Raw genomic sequence first — 23,704 nt, 5'->3', positions numbered from 1 at the left:
TACCCAAAAATCAAGCTTTTCATTGACTTATCAAAAGCTGGTGAATTTACAAGAGGTATAGTACGACCATACTCATTAGCATCTATATACATGTTCTTTCCCCTCTAGGTGAAGTAGATTCTCCTTTCAAGGAACTTCATGTTGGCAACCATGCGATCAAACCATGGCGCCCGTAGGATAGCATCCTCATGTTGGAGAGGAGAGATGAAAAAGTCTTATTTGATGACATAGCATTGGACATGAAGCCTCAACTTCTCAATCAAGGGAGTAACAGAGGCTTGCTGTCCTTGAAAGTTGTGTCAGTCATTACAATATCTCCCATCTCGAAAGCTTGAATGCCCAACTTGGTGGCTAACTCCGTTGATATGAAGTTGTGGTACAGCCAGGGTCAAACAAGATGAAGGCATCATGCTCCCTTACCTTTCCCCAAGCATAGGAGAGAGATAATCCTTTGCAATGAGCATCCTCTTTTGGAGCTTCGATGGTGGAAGCCCTAGGAGTCTCATTGCGAGCATTTTTCTTGGGGCAAGAATGATAGCCATGTCCTTGCTCCTCACACTTACGGTCCTTGCAAAAAGCTTCAAGCTCTTCATGAGAGAGTTTGTTTTTACCTTTGTAAACTCCCTTCTCCTTGGACCTATTGTAGATGTTGTAGGAAGTGCCTTGGGAAGAATTTTGAGAATTGGTTTTCCCCTTTGTATCATTTTTATCTTTGTTTTCCATGGGTTTGACATTCCGTCTAGCCCCTTGTTGGAAATTGATGCGGGAAGCAACCATTGTGTGGTGGATTACTTCGATGATAGAACCAGGCCATTGGGAGTTGACATACTCGGCCATTTCTTCAGGTAATCCCACAAAAAATTGTTGCTTTTGCTCGGTGAAGTCTATCTTTTGGAAGATAGTAGCCTTGAGATGTAAATCTCAAAACTTGTCCACATATTTGTGAATAGACTCATGTGAGAGAAGCTTCAAACTGCGCCATTCGATAAGTACTTTGTCCTTTGCATTGCTTGCAAGGAATGTTGCATGATGGAAATTCGTAGAGTTTTTCATGTCTTTGGGGCTTCACCGTTGCCACGAAGGCTAGCCCACCATTGACGGGCCGATTTTTGGAAGTGCATAGCTACATGGCGTAGCTTGGAGGACTCTGTGAAGCCCTCATCTCCAAAGGCCCCATCAAATTGTTGGATGAAGGCCAATACTTTGTCGCTGGCACCAAAGGTGCCATCATAGGTGAGAAAAGAGATTCTCTTTCCTCCCTCTTTGAACTTCTTGAGCTTTTATGATCTTTGCCATGCAGGGTATGATTTGCGATGTCCTCCCCTCTTGTATTCTCTAGGAGAATAGCCATAGCTTTTCTCGGGAGAGGAGGAAGGTGAAGAAGAAGGAGAAGAGGATGACCTCTTTCTTGACCTTTTCTTCCTTTGTTTCCTCTCTTCCCTTTCAGAGTGATGAGGAGAAGGACTGTGTGTTGACTGTTTCCTCATGGGTGGAGTTGACAATTGTCTAGACCACCGTCTTCGTGGAGCCACATCTTCAGAGGAACTTAGGGATTCATTACTTTCTTGTTCTTTGGATTCCTCCTCTCATATGGGAGAGAGTCTTCTTTTGGGGGTCTCATCAAGAGGCCTCTTAAGCTCTCTCTCCTCTTGGAGAGGAAGGGAAATCCCATAAGCACGAAGTTGTTGAGTAATTTCAGCTTGCAAAGTAGGGTTGCCCATAGCTTGATGCAACCTAATAACAAGATAATTGATAAACATGGGGCCATCATCATTAGCACCTTCATGTGCAAAATCAAAGTTATCAATGTTCATTCTACTCCTCCCTTGGTTATTGTCAGCAATGCTAATTATACTTATGTGTTCACTTAGTGTATTCTTAGTGTATACTTATGTGTTCACTTAGTGTATTCTTTGGCAACTCAAAACCTTAGTTGCTACTCCTCTTAGCCTTTGAAAATAAGCAATTAAGTATCTACACCCAGAGCTCAAATTGGTTAATTATAGAGAGTAGTGGGGTGGGTCTAACATAGCAATATTGCCAAGGGATAGCTCCTTTTGAACCTTTTATAGCTCAATAATGGTAAAGCTGTAGACAAGTCTAAAAAGACCCCATTATTAAGACCAAAGCTCCCGAGGTGTGCACTTTAATATATCCCAAAGATTCAACAAAACCAATAATAGATCCCAACCCCACTTACCTTAATATAATTAACAAAATCAACCATTAATAGGCTACTTAAGGACCTCTCTTCTTAAGCAAGAAAAGAGAAACCAAATGCTCTGATACCAATGTAGTGGAAATGGCCTATAAACTTTGAGAATAGCGGAATTATGAGAATTAGAGTGAGCATTTTTGTGAGATTACTTTGAGAACACAGAGGGTGAACTTAATTGATGGTAGCAACATGAACATAGTACTTAATTAACTTAGCATGAACAATACTTTTGCAAGAGAGAGAGTATTAGATAACATGACAATAGTTGAGGACCGGATTTACTTGGAGCCGTGGTCCCCCTTCCAAAAGCCGTTTGTATTATAGATTCTCCCATCAAGAGAGATTTGTTACAATACAATCTTTGTTCCTTGTGACCTTGGTGATGCTATGAAGATGGAAAGCTTCATGTATCACGAGCTTAACATAAACATTGCAAAAAGCATTAACTATCCCAAGGCCTCAAACACCTTCGAAGGTGGAGAGGGCTAGCGGGGAATGAGGGTAGGGAAGAAGAATCATCCTTAGGAGAAAGAAATAGTTCCTCACTTATTATCACTCTTCTTGCTTAGCATAGCATAATAGCATAGTAATGAAGATGACGAAGATGGAAAGCTTAAACATTGAACCATGGCTCTTGGCTGGATTTGCATTCCATAGCCAAGAGTTTTGGTAGAGGCTCTCCACTTCTCAACAAGTTTGGAGAAGGAGATTGATCTCTTACACTTTGCACTCCACACAATGAGAGAATGTGTGTGTGTGTGTGTGTGTGTGTGTGTGTGTGTGTGTGAGAGAGAGAGAGAGAGAGAGAGATACCCCCTCTCATGTTTTGTCCACCTCTCTCTCTCTCACACATTATTTTATTCTTTCATTTGGACATGTGTCCTCTTTTTCCTCTTTGAGAAGAAGAACTTAATTATTTATTCTTATGCATCTAAATTCTCATTGGAGCCCTTGAAAACCTATCCAATAGCATTCAAGCACATCATGAGGGCCACATGTGGAGGATCATTTGAACATGTGTATTTTATGCTTATTAAGTCATTTGGTTGAATGGACTACTTCAAGGACTTAGTCAATCAAGCATGGAAACATTGATGCCTCTTGAAAGTTATCTTTGAATTGAATACTTCAAGAATCTTAGTCATTTAAGCATGTGAGAAACACCTCAAGCTTTTGAGTAAGGTTCCCACTAACATTTAGCAAGCCAACAAGCACCTCATGCTTGGGTAGGATTCCCACCTCAAGGTCAGCCCTAGCTTGCCTAAGGTCTTGCCTAAGGTCAAAGGACTTTTTAACCTTGGCTCCGTGTTGAGACAGATCCATAAGCACGTGTCTATATTCTAACCTTGTTCCCTTTTTTTCTCGGGTACATTAAATGATCAGTTTAATATGAGAAAATCATTTGGGTTGGTTAGATATTAGATTTTATGACATATAATGGCTAAGGTCTTTTCCCAACATGTTTTGCGGTGGTTGGTACCAACGTTTCCTTTGGGATGAAACTCGAGGACTCGATAGTGAAAGGTGGAATACTCAAGACGTTGAACATCACTCTAATGAATGAAGCCCTCTTGAAAACAAGGTGAAGGGATATAGTAGACCACCCTATCCTTATGTATGCAATCAAAGAAGGAAAGGTGGAAGGTGGAAACAACATTACTCTAATGAATGAAGCCCTCTTGCAAAGAAGGTGAAGGGATACCGTAGACCACCCTATCCTTATTTATGCAATCAAAGAAGCAAATATGGAGGCTGGGTGCTATGAGGTTCCCAGAGAGACTAATGTATTATTTTTGTGGATGTTGGAGAGAACTCCATGGATTACATAAGTAATACACTTCCAACTTGCGGGTGAGAAGATTGAGGTTGAGATTCTAAGTAGCTTTGATGTGGAATGGCACTTGGGCGGGGACTTAAAGACCATAAAGTGTTTAGTTGGATGCAAACAAGCCTTTTCCCTCTACCCTTGTCCTTTTTGCACATGGGGGTAAAAGCTAATCAAAAGACACCCACAAAAGACCTCTAAAAAGCGTGGTTCAAGGCTTCCATGGAAACATGACAAAGCGGAGGCTGATGGAGATGAAAGCAAGGAATGAATACCATCTCTCTTGTGTGATCAACATAATTTATTTGTGCACGGAGTATTTTTTTATGCATGTATCGATTGCTTGAGATTTTCAGCATCCAAGGTATCTAGAGGGGTATACCCTAAACATGCTCGTCATGATGGGCATGTGGTATAGTCAAATCATATGGAAGAGATGTTCAATTTATTATTTTGTATGATGTTTGTTCATAATTCCACCTTGGAGCGTGCACAACAACCCTATATTGCAAAGGAAATAAGAAGATTCAAGCGGTAAGTGGCAAAGGTCACAAGACCCCACTAACTATGTAGCATGGTGCTGACAAAAGGTGCGACAATGGTCAAGGTGGAGTCAGAATCATTAGCTCCTCCATGTATGTAGATTTTTCTTCATTGAAATTTGGGTGTGGAAAGGAAGCCCTGACTATCAAGTTGCCCAAGCTCAAGGTTGGAGCCCTTATGATTGATATCAGAGCCCTAGGTTCTATCTCAAGAGAATGAGACATAAAGTTGTCATTTGGCTCTTGCATTCCTTGCATGACATGTTATCAAAGTAGTAACAAAATATCCCAATAAATTCTTTTGAAGAGAAGCACAACATTGCTAAGCCTTGCATGTGGTGAGAGACAAAACCTATCAATAAAAAAAAACCTTTATTAGTACTAAAGGTTTGACTTCCTACATACAAGCTCTGGTCCTTACAAGGACTCATGATTGTGCCTAAGAATGTGATTGAGATCATGATTGTTGGTGCAATTATGCCTTGTTTCATGAAGAAAGCACTCCCAGGAGTGGTTGGGTAGTTTTAATTTTTTTTAACATAATGTGCTCTATTGTTGTAACTATTGATATTAATACAAGAAATATCATGCTTTTCCAATCTATATATTTTATGTCACTTCTCACTCACTTGTATATATTGTCATCTCTACAAAGTTCACGCTTTGAAGAAATGTGCAGATTTGTGGTAGATTCAATCTTCAACCATATCAATCTACAAGAGAAGAATCAAGGATCAAGAGGATTTGATTCGGTATATTTGTATGGATCTAGATCAAGTAAAAAGAAGATATCAACAACAAGATAATGATATAAATGTCAGTATTAAAACAGAGTCAGTGTGCCAAGGAATCAAAGAAGACAACATGATGAAGATGAGGAGAAGTTGCCAACGATGCTGCTCTATAGTAGGTTTTCAAGAAAGCCAAGAGCAATGAAATTGACAGTATCAATAAGACAAGTGAGCATGTTTAGGCTTGAGTTGAAGGACTTGACACATTTTCTCATAAAAAATTTCAAAAGAAATGGTACCTACGCAAAAATTGTCAGGCTAAGCTAGAAAGATTTCCCTAAGCAAAGATCACAACACCAATCCTATAATAATGTTTCACGGTGTGAAAGTTTAGAAGAGGTATTGTTTGCCTTATTATTGCATGGAGAAAATGATAACTTATAGATTGAAGCAATGCAAAGAATTTTTTTAGGAGTCTTCCATTCAACAATTGTAAATTATAGTTTCTACGCTCAAATATTGTAATATGAGGTGGACAATGATGATACATTTAAAAGTAAGTTTATTGAAGGTCTACAAGATGATTGCATTGTCTAGTGAAATATGTCATAGCTTGGGGTTTATTATACATAAACCCTCCATATCACGTGCATTCAAGATCTAATTAAAAAACCCCATATCTATATATTTTTCATGAATAGCCGTTTTCTAGTTTAATCTGTGTACATCCCCTTTGATTAGTACCCTTTTGTATGTTCTTTTTGCCATACTGCATAAAAGGGCTTGAAAGAGTACCCACAAGTTCTCTAGTGGATTCGAACCGATTTGGAGCCTCATATGATGTCATGTATGATGCCAAATGAAACGTTTTGTTTAGCTCTATATAATGAGCCTCTTTGACTCACTTTCATTCAATCTAGTTATCATTTGTGTGTACACTCTACTCCAATTCCCATTAAGTGACTAAGCTTGTAATCAGCAAGTCATTACCGTGAATGGTTCTCTCTCTTATCCTCCCTAATCTCTACAACTGATATGAGAGCTTGAGAGAGATTAGTATCTTCTAATCACATTAGATTCTCTATATTAAGAATTTTCAATAAAATTCCTCTCGATCAGCCTTCAATTGATGCGATTAAGCATTAATCACATTGATTGTTGAAGGGTGCACACTTGGAGCTCGATTTTCCATCTTTGTCCATTCATTTTAGGCCTAATTTGTGTGTGTGTGTTACAAGCAATTAGGCTTCTTTCTTGTGTAATTATAATCGTAGCTCCATTGATTATTTTGTGTTATTGATTAAGTGGGATTATAGCTCTCTATTAGGGATTTGGATCTCATTAGCACCACTAGCTACCCCTCCAAATTTAGATATGTGTGTGTGTGTGTGTGTGTGTGTATGGTCACCTTCTCTAATAAGCCGTGCATAAAGACCATTCTTTGGGCTCCCTCCATAAGGAACCCACATGGACAATTTGGTATAGCTTACCAAGTTTAGTGCATTGGGCATAAAGAAGTCATGGACTCAACACACTCAATTTTGGCAACGTGGGCAAACTACACCAAGGTTCCACGGCAAATTTGAATCGCGAGTTACGTCTACAAGGAAGGCGCCACACACATGAAATCTTTTGAAGTGTAACCGGATGCAATAATTGGATTTCAAATCACATTATAAAGGCCCTGGTTCACCCGCTAAGAAGCTAAGTCCTCGCATCTAGATGCCACAAGCATTTCAATTTTTACCCTTTTGGTCCGCAAGGCAGCATTCCCACGAGGCAGCTTACCAAAGCCTCCCTCCTCCAAGGATCCCATTCAAGTGCCGAAAAGCACTTTCCAAAGGGTTAAAGCACTCACTACTCCAAAGAGAAGCTTCCCGTAGGCAAGCTTGTCTTGACTCTCTTAGAGCTCACTCCCGCCTTCCATCAAGGTGCTCTATTAAGAGGCCTTCCCACATGCAAGAGATCTTCAAAGGCATGTCTCCAAAGCCCTCGAGGCCTACTCAAAGGATTTTAGAGCAACAAGTGGCTCTTCCCAAGAGCTTGAAATCCCACAATTCTCTCTCTCTCTCTCTCTCTCTCTCTCTCTCTCTCTCTCTCTCTCTAATTAAATTCAAAAATTTGGAACCAAGCATAATACCACTAAAATGTATGCTTTCACATCTATCCATTTTGGGGATAACATCATCATCATGCTCTTATAAGGAGTCTAGACACTCACCTTGGAGAGCCTCCAAGTGCATTGACTGCTCCAAAGCATAGTGAATGGTGAGGAGAGAAACCAAAAGGGAGATTTGCCTTCAAGGGGAGGAGCATTAGCATTAGTAATTTGTTTCACATGGGTATTATTTAGCTTTGCATGTCCATTCAATAAAGCTCATGAGAAAGCTAAGGCAACAGTAACGACATAAAAAATGAGGAAACACTAAAGCTAGAAGATGAAGATAAGGTAGAAGGGTGGACAATGGGTGGTAGTGAGAAAGTTGAAGTTTTCTCTACCTCTTGTAGTGAAATCACATTGGGATGATCTTGGATTAGCTTGTTCCCTGGCCTTGTCGACATTATTCAAGGGGAAGCGTTTTTGTAAGCTCTTGAATTAGAGACTTGTGGACCGCTGAGTGAAACAAGGCTAAGGATCAACATCGTTGAGGTAGCTCTTAGATTGGAGTGGTTTTCTTCTTCGCTCTTTGATTGAAGTGGTGCTCTTGGATTGGAGTGATATCTATTTGTTGGTCTCCTAAATTGCGGATGTCAGCTCCTAGATTGGAGTGTATCACAATTGTGAGGTGAAATAGTCTAAACCCCAAGGGGAGGGTTGTTGGAGTTCGTGGGCTTTAGTCTATCTCTTGGTATGTATCATAGTCTACTATATGCTTAGGTGGTAAAAATCATGTAGTAGCATGTGGGAAAGACACCTTAGGTGTGCGGGTACCCATGAGGGACATTTCTAAAGGGTGTGGACTCACCTAGACTTAAAAATAATGCATACAAGGGCCTAAAAGAGTACCCACAAGTTCTCTAGTGGAATTGGATTGATTTGGAGCCTGTTATGATGTCATGTATGATACCATATCAAAAGCCTTAGCTAGCTCTATATAATGAGCCTCTTTGTACTCATTAAAAGCCTTAGCTAGCTCTATATCACTGTGCGTCTACACTCTAGTCCAATTCCCACTAAGTGATTAAAATTGTAATTAACATGTCGTTACCATGAATGGTTCTCTTTCTTATCCTCCCTAATCCCTAAAGTGGGGAACATTAAATTTAACTCTCAAGATTGAAACACTAAATCACTTTTGACTTTAGCTATAAATCTATGAGAGAAACCCACCAAGGATGTGAAACTTTTCTCTTGGCACTCATCATCATACCAGCTATTCAAATACATCGTGTGACTATCATGTCTCACTATATCACAAGTGGGGAAGAATATAGCTAAACTTGTTTGTTTGTAAGGTCTATCAAAGGTGCATGGGGATCGGACTCCACTAGCAATCTAAAGATCTCAGAATTTTAGACGTGATGTATCTTCCAAAAAGAATTGGTATCTAGGATCTCTACTAGCTATTTATGGGCTATGTAGTATAGCGTTAATCTATGATGAAAGATAAATATGCACATTCTGCAGGAACCTCAATAGGTCTTGATAAATGGACAACTCTCAAATACATGTTATAAGAGCAAGCAAAGAGAGTATACAATCCAAAGTTGGCACCATGCCGGTGTGGGAAACATGTAAATTCTCTTGATGATGGCCATTTAGCCATGCCATTGATTATGTCTAGCCTATGTATAGCTCTCAATAAGATTTTTTCCTTGATTTATGCATCACTGGCAATTCTGTTGATGCCAAGATCTGCATGGTCATACTCATGAAATCCTCTAGTGATGTATCGAAAAAGAAAACCTAACAAGAAGTATTCCTTCTATTACAATCCCTAACCCATGATATCTCCCACTCTCTAGTACATAACATTATCATCCACATGATAACATAAGGCAATTTTTCATTGGGATTAACATATTAAGCAATGTAAAGATGCTAATCCTTCTTCTGAACTTTGATTGATGTATAGTGAGCATGCTCATCTCTCCATACCATCTGCATAATAGGATATAATTCCCTATAAAGCATGGCAACTCCTCATGACCCTTTACTAGTATTTCCATGAGCATCTTTCGTTGCCATTCATTCCTATCTATACCTTGAGATTGTGGGTAAGCTCCTTGTCTTACACCCATGAGTTTCTAGATATAGAACACAATAACTCGTCCTCTAAAAGTCTCATCAAAAGCCCCTACATACAATCCAAGTAATCCATTACATGTCCACACTGCAAAACTTAACACATGGTCCCATAGTTGCAACAACATCAATGCAAACCTTAGCATGGTCCCATAGTTTGTGCAACATCATGCACTCCATTTCTCTGCAATGATCACTCCCATCTCTATACACAACCTATTTTCTTGTCTTTCTAGCCTCAAGAATATGTGGCATGCATTCTTTTCGTTGTGCTACTACTTGAGCACAAGTGAGATCCTCCTCCAAAAAAAGTTCCCTCCCACATCGATGTGAGAGAATCTCCCTTTTCCTCCAAATTTTAAAAGAAAATCATTTTAAGAAATCTCTCTATGGATGCATCCTTTCCTATTTTGCTGGCATCTATGGGGCAACTTTTCTTGTCTTCAATTTATGCATACAACCAATGCATTCTCTATTTGCCTCTTGTCCTCAATCCATCTTGCAACTCTTTACATTCAAAGCTGGCACATTTCTTGGATTATCCTCCTCCAATGTATCCCTTTACGATTCTAGGAGAAGAAGGTGAAGGGCTAGATTTTTGCTTTTTCACCATTTCTAGCTATTTACTGTGTTTCGCATGTAGGTTGAGCACCGGTTCATGGCTTCAATCCAATACTCTACTCTTAACTCTTTTACTTCTTTGTGTGAATGTGGACCCATTGTACCACTTTAGGTTGTCTCACTTGCATCAAGTTTACTCTTACATGTGGCAAGTTTACCCTTCAAATCTTCAATCAAGGCATCCTTTTCCCTAATGCACTTTCTCATTAAATCTCCACTTCAATAGTAAGTGCATCGTCAAATTTCTTTTGCACCCCAAATTCCATTGCATTTATCTGTGCTATCGAAACGGCTTGTGTTTCCCCTTCTTATCATGTGTACATATCTCAACTCAAATTTCACCTACCATTTATTTTTGCAAGGCATTGCTTATATTTGCATACATACAAGATTCCATAACCACATGCAGCTGTATTCATCTCTTCCCTCATGGCACAATATGAGAAGTATTTTTTGCCTCTTGCATGCAAAATTATTGTATATGTTAAGAGGGTCTAAGAGGCTGAAAAGTAAGGAAGAGCCTTGACATGAATTTGTATTTGATTACCCCCTCAATGTAATCACCATTTGCAGCATTTAGCTTGGGGTGTATGCTCCAAAGCGGTATATTTAATAAAAGATTCTTTTCTTGTGAAAACCCAAGGTGCTCTCTCTCTCTCTCTCTCTCTCTCTCTCTCTCTCTCTCTCTCTCTAAGGAGCACCTAGCACCAAACCAATTCCACATCCAAAATCACTAGCCTTTATAAAGCAACATCTCATTTGTTGCTAAAGGGATAAACATTTAGGGTTGGACATCTAACTTGATATCACCAAGACCCTCAACCTGAGACACCTCTAGTGCAAGGGACATGCTTCAATGCCACATCATATCCACCATATCAACCACATGGTATCTCACTTCACCTTCACATCATAACAACAAAGAAAATTCATATAAATGAGGTGACTCAAAGCAAACGAACTGATAGCTTCTATTCTTTAATTACAACTTGAAACAAAATCCATGCCTACGTTTCCCAACCTAAGCAACCTCAGTACGACTTTGAATGAGTGAAGATAATTGGCCAGCTCGCTCTCATATATGGAATTTTTTTGTAAGCAATGGCCAACTAATTATCTCCTATTTGAAGAGGGCAATGCAACAAGAGCAAAAAGCCTGGTCATATTTGCTTTTCTCTTCATCATTGAAAAAGTTTATCTTGCTAACACATTATATTTACATGTGAATTCGAACTACAATCGAAGTATAAACCACATCCATAAATGGCCAAGGTCTTGCTTTTTGTCGACTACTCAAATGAATGGAACCGTACTTTGCTAGAGTTGCCATTATACGTGACCCATCCTATTTGAATCCTTGTGCTGATACGTCTTGGTGTCCCAATTTAGGTGAAAATCTACATCAATGCAACAAATGTGATGCAAATTTCAAGCATGATAAGCTAACCACCGTCACGATGCAAGAGATAATTGTTGTTGCTTCATGGTGTACAATTGAAAGTCAATCTACAAGTACGTGCAGACATATATCAATTTTGGACCATTGTAAGACAAGCATGCTGATGAAAGAGAGTCGAAAAAGATGGGAGACATCGATAATATTTCCTAGCCAATCAATTGACCTATTTGTTGACCATAGGGTGATACTTCCAACCATGCCACTATAATTCGAAACTGTCAGGTGTGGAAGAGGAAAAGGAAAATTTTTGCCTAGATGTTGGGAAAATTAGTATGAAATTTATGGAAATTAGCTCATTCTTTCAAAATTTCCTCTCGAAAAGTCCATAAACAAGATTTGTGGATGGTTGCAAAAATGCTTTTTTTCAAACTAGTGATGTCTGAAGAGCTTTAGTAACGATGCTTTCTTTTGATGCATACTACATCCCTCATGGTGGTGTACTTTGAGTTCTCTTCTCTCCACACAAAAGTTATAATCAAGGTGGCAAAGTCAATATGGCCTACATAAGAGGATGAGAGTGCGTGACCCACTATTCAATGCCCCTCGTTATAGAAATAGGATAGCAAATGTCAATTACATCTAACAACGCAAGCATTTTACACAGTTAATGCCCCTCTTACAAGAAAAAGAAAGCTAAAAGGTTTGCCATCAATAACTTGCCATGTGGCACTAATCGACAAGCTTTATCCAGAGTTCCATGCTTTACTAAGGCCTTTTGTACGCCAGAAACCACCCACCCCCCCAATAAAAATAACATTCATCACACAACATATTTTGGACCACATAAATAGTTCTTAATAAAGGTTGGATTTGGGTGCATCACTTGACCATTGGATAAAGCTTGCAAATCAGTGCCACATGGCAAGCTAATGATAATAAACTTTTTTTTTTTCTTTTAGGCCCTTGTGAGAGGGTGTTGACATTTCTCTTTAAAGGGCATTGAGTATTGTGTCAAACACAATCTTTCTCAACCTCACTTTGTTTGTTTGTTTTTTTTTTTTCAATTTCATACAATGCTTCCAAGTGTTTTTTCAATCAATATTTTTAATGCTTTTAGAATCTACTGTAACTAAAATAGTTCGTTGTTACACTTTTTTCCAAAAAACATAATCTTTTATTGTGATACCACATGTTAATGTCACTTTCTATTTTTCTCTCACAAGGAAGCCTCTTATTATGAAATTCTTCTCGATAGCCTTATGTAGGCCATAGTGAATTTTCACCTTGTAGATTACATGATCAATAGTGAGAAGTAACGATATACAACCTAAATTCAATCTATCTAGTTTCATGATTGCTTACAGCTTCGCAAAAATATGTGCAGAGTATCGTTTTTACAACGTCACTTCCATTCAGAGCCAGCACCTCACGCCTGCAAAAGGGAAGGCATTCGTGAACCTCAAAAGACTTTTATTTGGAACCCTAAAAGCAACAAACAAAGCAAAAGATAAAATGTGGCAATGAACCCGGCTAAGGTCAAAAATTGTGCAAAGCTATGGTATTACTTGTGATGTATTTACCATAGTTGCAACCATGCTCATATGGTTAGTTGAACCATACCCATATGGAAACTTGCTCCATGCCCATGTGAAAAATAAAATGCCAAAATTGGCAAGAAAAATTCAAGCGAATGAAGTTGATGCAGCCATTAATGGTGATTGAAATTCAAAGTACTTACAAGACTAGATGTGAAAAAATTTATAATCATACTTCTACACCTGCATGCATTTGCCGTACCGAAAAGTATTAAAAAAATTATGGTATTTACCAGGGAGGGTAAAGGCGCACAATAGTTCCACATTCAAGTTCCAATTGAGAATTTGCTTGCATGTTGAAGATGACCATCACCTTCAAGTTTCTGGAGTCTTTGTCATAGGCCTTCAAAAGAGGAAATTCCTTCAGATACATTCTGGTAATGCTTGCAAATTTTCCGATGCTTTCAGTAAATTCATCTCAACAACAGACATTACAAGAACACAACCTCAGAGCATTCAAGAATGTTGCATTCACATGCTGAAAGCCGGCCCTCCAAGCTCTTCGAGATAATCTTCACATCCATGCAGCTGATCTTTCCTGTATTATCTCGAAGTCCTTAAAATTGACGTTACAAAGTCCTCAGCTCAACCCTACTCCACAAAGACAGATGTGACCAAGAGGAATCAACAGGCAGATAATAAATTATTCTAGTAACACAATCACTGGTAAGTTTCTACTGGTATCTATGAGAAAAGACATCCTTTTGGCTTAAGGGAAATTACGTGGTGACCTTGATACGTTTTAGTTCCAGGCCTAAAACATACATGGAATGACGACTCCTCAAAAAACTCCTCTCCGTGCAGCCGAATGCTCCAATTTGACACCAGCCCAACCATAATGAATCACCCAAGAGCTTCAGTAAATAATCTGTCTTGCAATGTAACCCTTAAGAGATCTTTCAACATCGGCGGCACCAATCAGGAGGCCCTAGACATAGACTTGCTGGATGTCACACGGACAAACATGTTGATAGTAATCATGGCAGACAGCTATTTTAAGAAGACACAGATTCTTTTTCTCTAATGGGCCGCCTCCTTTGGACTGGTTTCGCAAAGCCGAGTTCCTCCCATGCAACTCAATTATGCCAAGCATAAAGCTTCGTGTTGACAAACCATTGATGCACTCGCAGTGCGTGCCGGGGGGATGACATGTTATGTTAACGTCCTCAATAGGCCAAATGACCTATGAGACCAAAAGGTTATATCCATGTGTGACTCTAGTCCAACGCCTAGAAAACATAAAAATAAATGAGGGTTGTCACGAGACTGTGACAAACACTAACTTTATTTGTTGGTTTCCTTTGGGACCCTCTTTTGAAATCACAAATGTTTGGACATTGCATGGCGAGTGTGAAACGGTTGATGGCCAAGAGTTTCACCCACAAAAGTGAAGGCCATGTAGCCACGAAATGGTTGGGCCAATCGGCACTGAAATCTGACTTGTAAAAGGGTGGCTAGTGTCATGAATATTGATTTCTAACTTACAATGTGTCACAAACTGCTGAGGTGTCAAGCCACTAAAGAACGGAGCCAACCTGCAGATCCCGGCCAAGAGATCTAAACCCTAAGAAGTAGCAGCAGCATAAGTTTTTTACCAACTTAGAGAGCCTCATCCGATGGGACCTATAATAATAAGGCACAACCCCCACACAAATTCTCTTGCAATGATGACGTGGCATTGTTGTATGGACCAACCGCAAATTACACTGGACTGCTGAGGTGGCAATCTATGGGGAATTCTCGGATTTTACGTTGACATGATGACGTGGCAGCTGTACGGATTTCTGCAAAACGCGCTGGCAGCTTTTGGCACTAGTGCTTTTGGGAATGTAATTGCTTTTCATAGGCCGCCTTTAATTATGTGCCATGGGTTCATTCTCTGGTCCGCTTCCGAGGTGAAGGTGCAGAGCATGGAGTATTGGCTTGTACTAAGTTGAAGCAATATAAAGAAATACCGAAAGGGGCACCAAGGTTTGGAGCCAGTGCTATCTTGGGGTGGAACTCCGCCACTCCGTGTCTCGTGTGTCATGCATCTCTCTTTCAATTCAGTGTTATTTGAAGTGCTTAAAGTTGTGCACTGTTCTTTTCTGTTGGCACATGGTGCCCGTTCGGCACATGGTGCCCATTCCCGTTATAGTGGTATCAGAGCTTCAAGCGTGTGCTTTTCTCAAAAGCATACTGGTCCCACCAAAGAGCAGAGAGAGCAAGTTGGCGCTTCCAAAGTTTACACAAAATTTTATTAAAGAATCTTCGTGCCCCGACACTAGACTTAGTAGCCACTCCCACCCTTCATACATCGCACATCGGGCACGCTCCTATCTTCATCGCTCTGTCTTCGGGGCATAAGCCATAAAGAATCCAAGACCACATGGTGTTCATGGATTCGGTAGAGTACCACATGGCGTTCATGGCGTTCTCCTCGACGAGCTTTGCGACATTCTTTTGCGGCATCCTCAACAAAATCTTCCAATGCTGTAGAGTTTTCAACAGTTTTTAAATTAGATGTTACCCCCTCTGATGCCCTAAGTGATACCTCCTCCTCTGGCACCAAGAAGTACAAGAGCTACAGCAACCTTCCCAGCCGTCTGTTCCGATCGAGGGAGTCTTCAGGAATATGGTGCAGCCATTTGACCCTGATCCAGTGCAACCGTCTTTGCCACCACGGTTGCCCCCACCTCCCCCTCCCCCCACCACCGCCACCAAACCACAACGGTTGGACTCCGTATGGATACCCTTATTATCTGTACCCGGGATACACGCCTAATCAACCGAAAGATTTCAAGGATGGTTGCACGACAATCAAATTTTTCAAAGATCGGAAGAAAGCATTGCAGTTCCTACAGCAAATCGACAACATCTATGCTTTGGGCAACTATACAAAAGGATTCAAGATTTCTCGAGCAGCGGGATTTCTTAAAGATGATGCTATGCAGTGGTGGAGTTCAATCGCGACACGACCGCATGCTCCAAGGACCTGGCAAGCTTTCAAGACAGTATTTGCATGTAGTTATATGACTTCTCTCTTTGAAGTCCGGATCTTGGCAGAATGGGGCAACTTGAAAATGCTTGCCACAGAGACCATGGATGACTATACATAAAGGTTTCTTGACGTCTACCTCCCAGAGTCCTTTAAGTTCATTCCCTTGGAGGACCAATGCAAGTGATACACCATTGGACTACCTTCACCATTGCAGGAATATTGTATGTCCAAGCAAGTCTCAACCATGCAAGAGCTTACGAACCATACCGCGGTCACCTACAAATTGATGAAAGGCAACCTAGAGTTTCAATAACCAGAACTCCTGGCAATAAAGAACAAATTCTTGAGATTCTCTTAAAAGTCAATCGCGAAGGCCTCATTTGAGGCCTCAACAATGAGACACCTTATCACAAGAAGGCCAATGCTTTGGATGCTTTCAAACAGGCCAAAACTATTATGGTTGTCCCCATCGCATTGATAGACCAATGGAGCCGACGCTCGCGTCGACGGTCGAAGAAGCCGAGGACCATCTCCAGCCAAACGAGCTAAACTGGCCATTGGACTCATACATGACATCTATGACATACGTCTTGAAAGTACAAATGAATTGTGTCGAGCATATGGGAAAGTCAACGACTTCAAAGCCCTAATACTCTTTGACCCAAGAGCTGCCAAAAAATTTATCCATCCAGAAGCCACCGGTCAGACCTAGAAGATGGTACCTCTCATTGGTGCTCTTCCAGTGACCATCCAAAGGATATCACAGAAAAGCCGATTTTCACATCATGAAGTTGGGCAATTGTGACGTTGTCCCAAAGTGATGATGTGGCATGACAACACGGACAAATTCGAGTGAAAATGACAGGCCATAAGTTATAAGTTGTGTAAGTTGTGACCAACTTATGGTATGTAACCAACTTATGGTACCCCGTTCGAAGGGGCCAAAGGGACAAAGGAAAAGTAATTTATGAAAGTAATGTTAACATGGCAAAGCTGTATGGACTGCCCGCAAATCGCGCTGACAGCTCACGTGGCATACTATACCGACCTCAGACTTATTAGCCACTCCCACCCTTACTTCATTGCACATCGAACGCGCTCCCGTCTTCATCACTCTGTATTACTGGGCATAAGCCATAAAGAGCCCTAGATTACACATGGGTCCTCCTGACAGAGAGTTCCAGAGCAGCCGAAGAACACAGAAGAAAAGGAAAGACGAAAGCAGGACTGGTACCAGATTATGTGGGGACCAACCCGGATTAGATGTATGAAAGCACTGAACTTTGCCACGCATGGGGCAAAATACGAGATTAAGAAGGCCTAATCTTCTTTGATGGAGAAGCCAAGGCAAACTTTATTTCACCGAATTGGCGGCTTGACTTGGAATGACACCCGAAAAAATGGGGCCACAGGCCGAGGCTGTTCTAGAGGCACCTAGACAAGATGTTGCCACTACACCTGTCATTGGCAAACTAAGTTTGCATTGTTAGGAATATTTAGGGTACGAGGACTTTTACATATATCATGCCTTTGGAAGGGTGTGACGTCCTCCTAGGAATCCCTTGGTTCCACAAGAACAACGTCGTGGTCGATTATAGGGCAAGGAAAGCCATCTTGAAGAATGAGAAGGGCAAAGAGATTGTACTGAAGGACAAGTCCGTTCCATTGATATCGGCTTCGGCTGTTTCCAAATTAATGAAATTCAATCTTTTTGTTTACTCGATCTTCTTGAAAGACTGAATGATGATCAAAGATCAAATATGTCAGACCTCGAAAAAGAATGACAAGATTTTCTGCAAGCTCAGGCTGACTATTCTTTGAGAGCTTACCAGGCTGAGTTACCTCCTCCTCGTCCTAAAGATCACACAACGAATCCCCACTAAACCGGCCACCTTACCGAGTTGGCCGAGCGTAAAATGAAGAAATAATGAACCAGAACAGATTCCCCATTCCGAGGATCGATGATATACTCGACAAAGTTCAGGGTTCTACTTGCTTTAGCCGAATTGATAAAAAGAGTGGTTATCATCAGATCCGAATTGCTCCTGGAGTATCTACAAGATGGCTGTCAGGACGACTTTTGGTTTGTACGAATATTTGGCGATGCCATACGAATGCTCCAGCGACATTCAATCATGTGATGGACAAAATTTTCAGAGTACAAATCGTTTGTGGGCACGTTCTTTGACGACATCATCCATCTTCTTCAATAAATGCGAAAAAGAGAATTTTTTCTTCTTGCCAAGATACACTTTTTTGGGACACATCGTCTCAGCGAAAGGTGTAAAGATGGACCCGGCCAAGGTTGAGACCATTCGTGATTGGCCCATTTTGAAGAATGTTCATGAAGTTCGAAGCTTTTTGGGTTTGTGCTTCTATTGTCGGCGGTTCATTCATTTGCAAAGATAGCTTCTCCTTTGCATGTGTTGGCTAAAGTTTATTGTGATGCATGTGGTCGCAGTTTGGGAGCAATCTTGATGCAGGAAGGCCAGGTCATTGCTTACGAGAGCAAGATGTTTTCACGTCCTGAACTCGTTGCAGAGATTTACGAGAAAGAGCTGTTGAAAGTTATCCATGCTCTTACACAGTGGCGACACTTTCTACTCGGAGCTGATTTTACCGTCTTCACAGACCATCAGAGTTTACGCTATTTCTTGTCGCAGAAGAAGCTTTCGGACAAGCAGATGAGGTGGGCTAACAACCTGTCACAGTTTCATTTCGAGATAGTCCATGTTCAGGGACAGAAGAATTTAGTGGTAGATGCGTTGTCTAGAAAGCCCTTGGTTTTGGCTATTTTCACGATACATCATCGAAGCTTCGAGGTTATGGTAGATCGGCCACATATCCTAATTTTGCAGATATCTTTCATCGGATACAGAGTGGAGAGACAATTGCAGGCTATTCCATACGAGACGGCTATTTGATGTGAAAAACGATGTTGTGTGTTACACTGTCACCAGACAGGCACAACGTGCCAATGGAAAAGAACAAACTAAACAAACTTTTAACACTTCAATAACAACTGAACTGAAAGAGATAGACGACACAGGGAGTGGTGGAGTTCCACCCCGAGAGAGCACTGGCCCCAAACCTTGGCACCCCTTTCGGTATTTCTTTACATTGCTTGAACTCGGTACAATGCCGATACTCACGCTCTGCACCTTCACCCAGAAGAGTGCCAAAGACTGAGCCCTCTGCACATATTTAAAGGCCCTAAACCTATGAAAAGCAGTTACATGAAAAGCTTCAAAATCTCAGAAGCATCTTACCAAAAAGCTGCTAGCGCAAAATAGGGAATTCTGTACACTGCCATGCCAGCACATGCCAGCGCAAAATGCGAAAATCCGTACACTGCTACGTCAGCACTTGTTAGCACGAAATCCGGGCGTCCGTACAATTGCCACGTCAACATGTCAACGTAAAATGCGGAATTCCGTACATCTCTGCCACGGCATCAATCTTTACGCAATCATGTGTGTGTATGTGTATTGGTGAAACTTCTTCTGCTGCTTCTGCTAGGGTTTAGGCCCCTCGGCCGGGATCTGTAAGTCGGCTCCGTTCTTCAATGGCGTAGCACGTCAACAATTTGTGACATCCCCCCTTCTTGAAAGAAAGTAATCGTCCACGATTACAACATATCTGTAAAACAACTCAAGTTAGCTCAAAAATTTCGAGGGTCATTCCGAGGGACAATCAGTTTTCTCATTGCAAATCGGAGCTCTTGATTTCCTGGGTCGTTGGCTTCCCAGAAGAATCTCATCCAATAAGGAGTCTCATTCCAGATTGATTCTCTTGATATCCTGGGGCGTTGGTTTCCCAAAAGTATCTCATCCAATTAAGAGTCTCATTCTAGATCGAAACTCTTGATGTCCTGGGTCATTGGTTTCTCAGAAGTATCTCATCCAATAAGGAATATTCAGTGGTTGGCACATCACAATGCAACACAAATGCTCACATATGCATGTTACAGACATAGAAACGTAAAGTCTCCAATGAACACTCCCCCGGCAAATAACCATCCAGGTTCGGGCCATGAGTTGTTCAACGACTCCCTCATCACTACTCTTGCATAACCTAAAAAGGTCCGGGCCGGGAGTTATGGAGGCCTTTTACAACCAAACGCTCCCCAGACCGCACCTTGCATCGTTTGGAGGCTCATGCATACAACGAAACACTCCCAAACATCCCTTTTGTGTCGTTCGGAGGTTTTCAAGCATACACCGAAACACTCCCCAGATGTCTGCATCGTTCCGAGGTTCAGACAATACCAAAACAATATTTCTCACTTCTCCACCCGGAAGTAAAATCACCAATATTGAAATCATTATTGAAACCAAAGTCAAACAGTTGAAATCGGCACCAAGACGGTTTAAAACAGATACCATCCATTTCAAACAAATTTCAAACAATACTTCCTTAAACAGAGTTCAAAAGTATCTAACTACAAAACAACTAGAAAATTCATTCAGGTTTTTGTTCGGACAGCCAAACTTTGAAGACGATTGGCTTGTTCTTCTGCATCAAGATAATGGTTCGGTTCCGGATGTGGAAAGTCGCATCATTCTTGTTGTGCCAAGGCATGCCCAAGAGAACGTCGCAATTGCCCAACTTCATAATGTGGAAATCGGCTTTTCTATGTTAATCTTGGATAGTCACTGGAAGAGCACCAATGAGCGATACCACTTTCTGAGTTTGCCCTATGGCTAGCTCGGCTTCAATTTCTCCAACCTCTGCAGCATAATCAAAGTGCATCTAATTCAGGAATTTTGGATGGATGAAGTTCTCTGTAGCTCCGAGGTCAAAGAAAATAAGGGCTTTCAAGCTGTTGACTTTGTTATATGCTCGACACAATTCATTTGTACTTTTAAGGCGTATGTCATAGATATCAGGAGCTAGTCCAATAGCGGGTCTAGCTCTCTTACCTGGAAGTGGCCCTGGGGTTCTATCGACCATCAATGTGGGCGTCAGCTCCGTTGGTCTATCAGTGCGATGGAGACCACCATTCTCTGTTTGAAAGCATCCAAAGCATGGGCCTTCTTGTGCTAAGGTGTCTCGTTGTTAAGGCGTCAAACGAGGCCTTTGCGGTTGACTTTCATGAGACTCTTAAGAATTTGTTCATTGTTGCCGAGAGTTCTGGTAGTGGCTGGAGGTTCTTCTATGGTAAACTCCAGCTTTCCCTTCATTAGTTTGTAGCCGACCGCGGCATGGTCCATAAGCTCTTGCATAGTTGAGGCTTGCTTGAGGAATATTCCTACAATGGTGATGGTAGTCCAATGGTGTATTGTTCGCACTGGGCCTCCAAGGGAATGAACTTAAAGAAGGACACTCGTAGGTACACGTCAAGAAACCTTTGGTTATAATCGTCCATGGTCTCTATGGCAAGCATTTTCAAGTTACCCCATTCTGCCAAGATCCAGACTTCAAAGAGAAAAGTCAGATAACTACGTACAAATACTATCTTGAAAGCTTGCCAGGTCCTTGGAGCGTGAGGTTGTGTCGCGATTGAACTCCACCACTGCATAGCATTATCTTTAAGAAATCCCGCTGCTTGAGAAATCTTGGATTCTTTTGTATAGTTCCCAAAACATAGATGTTGTCGAATTGCTGTAGGAACTACAATTCTTTCTTCCGATCTTTCATCCCGGAAAAGGTGAAAATTTTGATTGTCGTGCCGCCATCCTTCAAATCTTTCACTTGGTTAGGCACGTATCCCGAGTAAGGATAATAAGGATACCCATATGGGCTCCAACCATTGTAGCTTGGTGGCGGTGGTGGTGAGGGAGGTGAAGGCAAAGGCGGGTGCACTGGATCAAGGTCAGATAGTTGCACCATATTCCTGAACAGACTACTAGGAAGATTGCCGGTTGGAAGCTCTCGTACTTTCTTGTGCCGGAGGAGGAAATACCGCTTGGGGCATCAGAGGAGGTAACATATACTTTAGAAACTATTGAAAACTTTGCAGCATTGCGAGATTCTGTTGAGGATGCCGCAAAAGAATGTCGCGAAGCTCGTCGAGAAGAAACTGCAAATCTTTTGTTGAATCCATGAACGCCATGTCTTGGGTTCCTTATGGCTTATGTCCTATAAGACAGAGCGATGAAGACGGGAGCGCGCTCGATGCGTGATGAAGTAAGGGTAGAAGTCGCTAATAAGTACGTGGTCGAGACACAAAGATTCTTTAATGAAATAATTTCGTGTAGACTTTGGAAGCACCAGCTTGTTGTCTGCTCTTTGGTAGGACCGGTATGCTTTGAGAAAAGCACACGCCTGAAGCTCTGATACCACTGTCACTAGACAGGCACCACATGCCAACGGAAAAGAACACACTTTAGCACTTAAATAACAACTAAACCGAAAAAGATAGACAACACAGGGAGTGATGGAATTCCACCCCGAGACAGCACTTGCCCCAAACCTTGGCGCCCCTTTCGATATTTCTTCATATTGCTTAAACTCAGTACAATGCCGCTATTCATGCTCTACACCTTCACCCGGAAGAGTGAGCCCTCTGCACATATTTAAAGGCCCTTGGCCTATGAAAAGCAGTTACATGAGAAGCTTCAAACTCAAAAGCATCTAGTCCAAAAAGCATCTTGCCCAAAAGCTGCTAGCACAAAACAAGGAATTTCGTACACTGCCACGTCAGCACATGTTAACGCAAAACCCGAAAATCCATATACTGCCATGTCAGCACCTGTCAGCACAAAATCCACGCTTCCGCACAATTGCCACGTCAGCATGTCAGCGTAAAATGCAAAATTTCGTACAACTATACTTTACGCAATTCTGTGTGGGTGTATGTGTATTGGTGAGACTTCTTCTGTTGCTTCTACTTCCTCTGTAGCTTCTACTAGGGTCTAGGCCCCTCGGTCAAGAGCTGCAAGTCGGCTCCGTTCTTCAGTGGCTTGACATGTCAGTAGTTGTGACACACAACCTTTGAGGGAAAAGGTTTTGAAAGAGTGTCATTGTCCACGATTTTCGGGCCACCGCAACATACATACCACCTTGAAGGGTGTTGAGAGTTACTTTTATTGGTCGAGGCTCGAAAAGGATGTGGACGAGTTTGTTCGCAGATGCTTAGTATGCCAAAAGGTAAAGTAGGACATGCATACGGCACCAGGACTTCTACAGCCATTACCCATACCTTCCTGCCCCTGGGAAAGCATTGCTATGGATTTCATTTTTGATCTTCCAAAGACTCAAAGTGGGCATGACGGCATTTGGACAGTCATTCACAGATTTAACAAGCAAGCCAACTTCATTTCCGCGAAGGAAACCAATTAAGCCTCACCATTTGGGGAGACTGTTCATCTCAAAGATTTTTCGGTTACAAGGAATGCCCAAGTCCATAGTCTCGGACAAAGACCTGATGCACAAGTTCGTTTTGGAGCGCAATTTGGGAGAACGTTGGCACGCAATTGCAGTTCTCGTCCTTATTCCACCTAAGGACAGACAAACAGTCTGAAATAGCAAATTCAATGGTCTTGGATTTATTGAAGTCTTACTTTTCGGATCAAAAGAATCAATGGGAAAAGTACTTACCCTTG

General features: G+C 41.4%; 1 protein-coding gene across 3 annotated transcripts in view; it reads right to left on the bottom strand.

The window, feature by feature from the left end:
* Positions 1 to 12,713: 12,713 nt before the first annotated feature.
* The window catches only part of LOC147429925 (kinetochore protein), a 106,296-nt gene continuing 95,305 nt past the window's right edge, over positions 12,714 to 23,704 (bottom strand). Inside the window, exons 11-13 of one of the 3 annotated variants that reach the window (XM_086496114.1) lie at positions 13,624 to 13,715; positions 13,411 to 13,520; positions 12,714 to 13,014 (exon numbers count right to left, since the gene is read on the bottom strand). In XM_086496114.1, the coding sequence (XP_086352240.1) occupies positions 12,921 to 13,014; positions 13,411 to 13,520; positions 13,624 to 13,715 (296 nt within the window). In that variant the 3' untranslated portion in view covers positions 12,714 to 12,920. Of the gene's footprint in view, positions 13,015 to 13,410; positions 13,521 to 13,623; positions 13,769 to 23,704 lie in introns of those variants that run through there. The other 2 variants (XM_086496113.1, XM_086496115.1) reach the window with 2 other exon arrangements.

This window comes from Adiantum capillus-veneris, chromosome 22 (genome assembly GCF_014529385.1).
Source record: "Adiantum capillus-veneris isolate H3 chromosome 22, ASM1452938v2, whole genome shotgun sequence".
In the NCBI taxonomy this organism is placed as follows: Eukaryota; Viridiplantae; Streptophyta; class Polypodiopsida; order Polypodiales; family Pteridaceae; genus Adiantum; species Adiantum capillus-veneris.
Note: the sequence above shows the minus strand (reverse complement) of the source record. Positions and strands in the feature narration are given on the sequence as shown.